Here is a 6000-nt window from a genome sequence, read left to right on the forward strand (position 1 = left end):
ATGTAATTATATCATGTAACAACAATGGCACCAATGATATAATAATATATTATTATTATATATTATCACATTATATTTGTCTGATGTGAGCCTCTAGATAAAATGTGCTCTGCTTCTAAGAATAATATCTACCAAGGATGATTTGAGTCTTATAAGTGATATAAGAGGATTTACAATTGAACTGAAACCCTTTCTGTTATTTGACTGAGAAATAAAACAAAATATTTAAACGTTCAGTTTACCCATGTTTTTAGCCAAGCAGATTGTTTGATTCTTATCTCAGTGGATTGTTTAAGCAGCTAGTAGAGGAATAATTTCCTCAAAGTATTTTTATTCATTATCACTAATTTCAAAATGTTAGCTAACCACTAAAATGCTCTGCTGATTCAAGTAAGACACGACTTTTGGGAGATGCTTGTTCCGTCATATGGTCTATATTAGTTATGCTTATGCTTTTCATTCTCGGGACATGTTGCCTGCCGCTAATGCCACAAATCCATCTTACAATGGTGACCTCCAGGGCTACTCTACTTAGGGAGCCATTAGGGAAATGTTAGGGTACAATCAGAACCTACTGTATGTGCTTCAGAGTTGTGTTTTGTGCTCTGAAACCACTACAGATACCTTAGATTGCACTATTTGCAAAGGGCATCTTTTACAGCCATGAGCAAAGTAGGGGAAAACTCTCTCAGTGAAGGTGTGTTTGAAGGTGTAGAGGTGGGTGTGGGAACTGGGATCAGAGAAGGACACCTCCCCATTATCCCAGTCCAGCTGCACTCTGATTGTCTGCGGGATCCTCTTGACTGAGATGGGTGTTGAAGGCATGGTCTGGGCTGTGTAAGCCCCATTGTACAGGGCTATAGTCCAGAATCCACCCTCTGGAGTCAGATTGATCTTTCCTTTCCTGCTGGCTGTCTCCTGGGCCACTCCCAGGGCCCAGACGGTGCTGTCCCCGACCTCAACGTCCCATGAGTGTCTCCCCGCGCCAAATCCTTTGGAGCCCAGGACACTCTGATAGGAAGTGCACCTCTCCGGGTTGTCTGGCAGGGCCTGCTCCGCATCGTTGACTGTCAGTTTGGTTAGATCCTCGGACAGAGTGAGCCAAGGGTCTGCTGTGTTGGGGTCCAGAGTCACTGGAGCTGGACCAATGGTAAGGAAGGGAGGGAGGGAGGGAAAAATGATGGGACAAAGAAGACATTTATAAGTAGCAGCACTGTAGAAATGTCCAGGTCACAGTCTCTGCCTTCCTAACAATGTTCTTAGAGCATTAACAGTACTCAGCAATTATGCATTGCTGATGCTTTTTTTTCAGATAAATACTTCTTGATGTATTTACGGATTTCTGACTAGAAATATTTCTCCCTCCTAAAAGCTTTGCCTTATGGAACAGGAAGGCTGCAGATATTATTTCATTTAATCTCTATATATTTAACAAGATTTGTTGGGCATCCCCACTCTTCCCTGAACGTATTCATTTTGCAGATGACAGCTGTTGGCAACTTACTGCACTGAACGAGGCCCTGCATTTTCTTCCAGACTCTGAACTTCAGGTTGACGAGGTGTTTGGCCACATCCACCAATAATCCTGGAGCCAGTTTGGGTTCCTGCACATTGCACTCGGCCCTGCAACGAACATTGGGAGGGTTTCCATGAAACCAGAACAGAACAAACGAAAAAGTCTTCAGAAATAAACTGAAATTTTGAGGTAGGAAGAGGAAGGTGGAGGTCACATACCTTTTCATTGTGGCGTCATAATTCTGGAAGGCATCAAATGAGCAATGTTAACAATGGCTCTAACATATGTGAATACTGTAACAGTGGTGTAGAGACTGGTGGTCACTGTGATCCATCAGTAATTATATGATGCCAAATGCGGGAAACACATCTGGTGTTCATGTTTGTCATTCAAATTATCTTAAAATAAATGCTTCTTGATTGACCTATGACCTATGACCCATGACCAATGATGTACTGAGTGTCAAAAAACATTTTTAGAGTAAAATTGCTTAAAAGTAAAATAATTAAAAAAACAAGGCCTCTATTCACAGAAAGATTTCTTTTGATTGTACCTGAAGGAATGGCAAGGCTTCAGCTTCCATTTCTTCCTCGAGAGTTATCATTTTTTCTTCAAGATTTTTTATCTCTGCAGTGATCTTCCAGATCTTCTCTTTCATGGTTTGGCTCTTTCGCCGCGCCTCCTCCCTCACGGTGGCTACCATGGCCTCCTCCTCATCCATCAGGAAGTGGCGAAGGGTTCTGAACTCCTTGTTGATCTGCTGTTCTGTAAACCTGGCCTGGCTCTGACGCAAGAGAAGTATGGCAGAGAAATGCATGAACTTTTGTTTTCACTTCCTCAAAACTGGGAACCAGTAAGTACAATCCAAAAGGGTGGGTTCCTCCCCGGAAAGGAGAAACACGCATGCCAGACTGTCTGACACCTCTTTTCACTCAGTTTCCACTCAATCTGTAATCCTCCAGATGTGGAAACGTGTTGAAACCGTAGGAATCTTTTGGTTACGTGAAAAGTTGCACCTTATGGCATCTTACAGTCAGTCTGTTTTACGCATAGAGTCATATTTTTCTGTCATAACAGCTGCACTTACCTGAACGTGTATTAACGTTTCCTCAAAGGACTGTTTGATTTTATTAAAGGTCGTCTGCTTATGGTGCACGGCCTCCAGCGCAGTCTTCAGTTTCTCCTGGAACGACATGTGCAGGCCTGTCACTTTCCTTCAGCAAGCTGGCATCTCACACACACACACACACACACACACACACACACACACACACACACAGACACACACACACACACGCACACACACACACACACACACGCACACACACACACACACACACACACACACACACACACACACACGCACACACACGCGCACACACGCGCACACACACACGCACACACACACACACACACACGCACACACACACACACACACACACACACAACAGAAACAACTGGCTGATGCATTAGCACTAACTAGATCAGGAAAATCATTACAAAAATGCCGTTGTATGTAGATTTTTTTTTACTTTGCAAAGGTGTGTCCACTGCAATAATGAAACAGACAGGAAAGAGAAAGTATTTAAGAGAAAGAATGAATGAATGTTTGAATGAATGAAGGAATGAATGAACGAATGAATGAATGAATATATGAATGAAAGATTAAAGGCACAAGACTGAGTGGGGAAATTTGCCTTTAGTAGAAATCTGGGGAAATCCATTCTGAAGGTGGAATCTTTCCTTTGTTGCGACACGTTCTGACGTATCTTTGAATGGGGGATGGGTGCACCTTCCAGATGTAATCTGAGCAGTTTCTAGGCACCTGCGTGAATTGCAGGGTGCTGAGGGTGGTGTGATGAGGGAACCCTGGCTGATATAACCACCCCTGTCCCAGCTGAACAAAGGCACATGACATGGCTGGCCTTAAACCTGGGCCAGTAGGGCTCATCCTGCACTCGTAACAGACCCCCTAACTGACTAAGCTACTTTGGAGCCCCCTCCCAATTTAAATTTGAACAAGATGTGGAGCTGCATGAAAACCTAATGACACCCATCAAATCAACTTAAATCAGCTCAAATCTTGTACAATCAGGAAATCAGGAATTACTACAGCGCTCAAAACAAAGGTGGTGTCTGAGATGGGGCTTTATGGAGTGCATTGCAGAAAGGCAAGGCAAATTTATACCAAAAAACATGAAACTGAACAGGGCAGAGATAGAGCAAATCAGTTTGTTATAATATTAAAATTAATGAGACATACTTCATTTCAATTGTGCTGGAGTGAAAACAGAAATATGTCTATGGCACACGTCTATGGGCACTGGAGAGGGGTAAACAATCATGGCCTCCCGGACACAGCAGGAGCCGGTGCACCTGTGCAACACTGACGTAACGAACTCTGGCAAGGGTCAGCTGTGAAAGGCCCTTTGTACCCACAGCGAGAGCCTTGGGAAAGCAGGGAGAGGATGAGAGCAGGACAGGGAAAGTGAAAGAGACAGAGGGAAAAGTCCGGAAGTCAGCAAGACCCTGAAAAACGGCAGCTTCTGTTTGCCGTTTGTTTATTTTTCCTTTGTGTTAGTTTAGCTGCATGATTTCCTGCTGGCGGACCCGTGAGGGCGAGCCTCAGAATAGTTGTTGTTTTATTCCTTTCCCTCTCAGTTGCTTTGTAATAAACATTGGTCTGCAAAAAAAAAAAATCCACCGGAAAAGTGGAATTCTGACCTCCTGTCTGATCACTCCTGGACCAGACCATGCCTGACAGGCGTGTAACGATTTCCTACTGCCATACATTACTATACTGTTAGATTAGCTCTGAAGCAGCATAACAGCACGTACTGTACCGCACCTTGAGTTCCACAGCGACCTCATCGATGGGACAGCATTCGTGACCCCTGTGTCCCCCGCAGGTGTGGCAGGTGGCGCAGACAGGCTGGCAGTCCTCCAGGCAGAACAGGGTGAAGCCCCCGCCGTGTGCGCCGCACAGCCCGGGGGCGTCGTGCCCCGCGGCGCTCCTCCTGTCCCTCTCCTGAACGGCTGCCTCACAGAGGTTCTTTAAACTCAGGCTGACCACGGGCTCAGTGGCGGGAACCTCGGCCCTGCACACCGGACACACCCGGGAGTCAAGGGGCTCCCAGTACATGTGGACGCAGGCTTTGCAGAAGCTATGGCTGCAGGGTAGAACCACGGGCTCCCTGAAAATGTCCCAGCACACAGGACAGCTGAGGTCCTCCTCTGAGACAGGAAAGATCGCTGCCATCCCGTTCAAGTTCGCAGTCTGTCCTCTTCAGCTGCTGTCTGGTTGGGACTCCAGTATTGCTCTGTGGTTTGCTTTCAGTTTCCTCTTAATGCTCGGCTGACTTCGCTTCACCCTGGGAGATGTTTTGACATCACCCGGAAAAATGTGATAGCTGTTGCACAAGTGTTGATCTCGTGTGTCTTGTTTTCACCAGTTTTCTTTGAGAGCTTTTCTTCCAGTTCCTCTTTGAGAGGTATAAGATATTCTCTGAATGGTGGGGGAACTTTGGGGAATTTACAGTCATGTGTCATATGTGAATCTCAGACCACTCCTACCAGCCACAGCACAATAAGGTGAACGTGAGGGCAACCACTTCCAAAATATTGTTAAGCAAAAATGACTGTTGACTGATATTTTTGTTTTTTGAGCAATAAAATGCACAAGGTCTTAGTCATGAGTAGACAGGGTTTCACATAATTTTCCTCCTAGGAAACGTTACCATTAAAAATAACAGGAAATTTGCAGACAGCAAAGGGCAGTGCCTCTCCTGAAGTACTTTTGTTTCTACTCTTGCGGGTGCTGTTGCTTTTATTCTATGTTTATTTCTGTTATTCTTCTGTTTCACTGCCATTTGTGTGTATTCCACTCTCTTTATGCTTTATGCAATCCTGTTTTGGAATTGGAAGCTGTGCATTTGGTTTGTTTCACTGTGACAACCTCTGCACTTGTTGAGGGTCTGGAAAGCAGTGAGACGGGGAAGCCCTGACCACCCCTGTCCCCAGCGGAATGAAGCCAATTTGTTCTGCTTCTGTGGGCCGCTGGTCATTGTCGGCAGATGAGGCTGCTGGTTTCTCACCCGGGTCATAGGGCTCAGCCTGCCTCCCTACTGAAGATGAGTACCATGCTGACTGGGCCACCTGGGAGCCCTTTATCCTGCTTTTTATTGGAGTTCCTATTGACTGCCTTTTCCTGCACTTTAGGAAATCATTGCCATTTTTTTAAATTCCCCCTGTAATATGTACTTTGTGTGATGGTTTATGGTTATGGTTTATTATAATGTGAACTTAAACACGCACTATTATAATTACGTTCAGAACAATTGATTTGATTGATTGGTTGCTTGATTGATTGAAGTACGTAAATCTCTCGCAGAAGAAATGGTGTTTAGATATATACCTTTACCAGGGTCAGTGAATCCTTATTCTTATTTTATGTTTTTATGATTATAATTATGATTATGATTATT

The 6000-nt window shown here is 44.6% G+C and overlaps 1 protein-coding gene across 1 annotated transcript; it reads right to left on the reverse strand.

Moving 5' to 3' along the window:
• Positions 1-385: 385 nt before the first annotated feature.
• On the reverse strand, positions 386-4811 carry LOC118770718 (tripartite motif-containing protein 35-like). The gene is made up of 6 exons (XM_036518483.1): positions 4365-4811; positions 2604-2699; positions 2070-2300; positions 1735-1757; positions 1505-1623; positions 386-1139 (listed from the first exon to the last, which is right to left on the reverse strand). Exons 1-6 carry the CDS (start codon positions 4773-4775, stop codon positions 586-588), a joined length of 1434 nt encoding a protein of 477 aa, XP_036374376.1. The 5' UTR covers positions 4776-4811; the 3' UTR covers positions 386-585.
• Between the last annotated feature and the right edge of the window lie 1189 nt (positions 4812-6000).

The sequence above is a fragment of the Megalops cyprinoides genome, chromosome 23 (genome assembly GCF_013368585.1).
Source record: "Megalops cyprinoides isolate fMegCyp1 chromosome 23, fMegCyp1.pri, whole genome shotgun sequence".
NCBI lineage: Eukaryota > Metazoa > Chordata > Actinopteri > Elopiformes > Megalopidae > Megalops > Megalops cyprinoides.

What these genes read in the sequence shown, in the direction of transcription:
- LOC118770718 (XM_036518483.1), bottom strand. Translation starts at nt 4,775, where the DNA reads ATGGCAGCGATCTTTCCTGTCTCAGAGGAGGACCTCAGCTGTCCTGTG. An exon ending in AAGCCTTGCCATTCCTTCAG is followed by an intron (nt 1,758 to 2,069) that starts GTACAATCAAAA and finishes GATGCCTTCCAG; the next exon opens with AATTATGACGCCACAATGAA. An exon ending in TATGACGCCACAATGAAAAG is followed by an intron (nt 1,624 to 1,734) that starts GTATGTGACCTC and finishes TGTTCGTTGCAG; the next exon opens with GGCCGAGTGCAATGTGCAGG.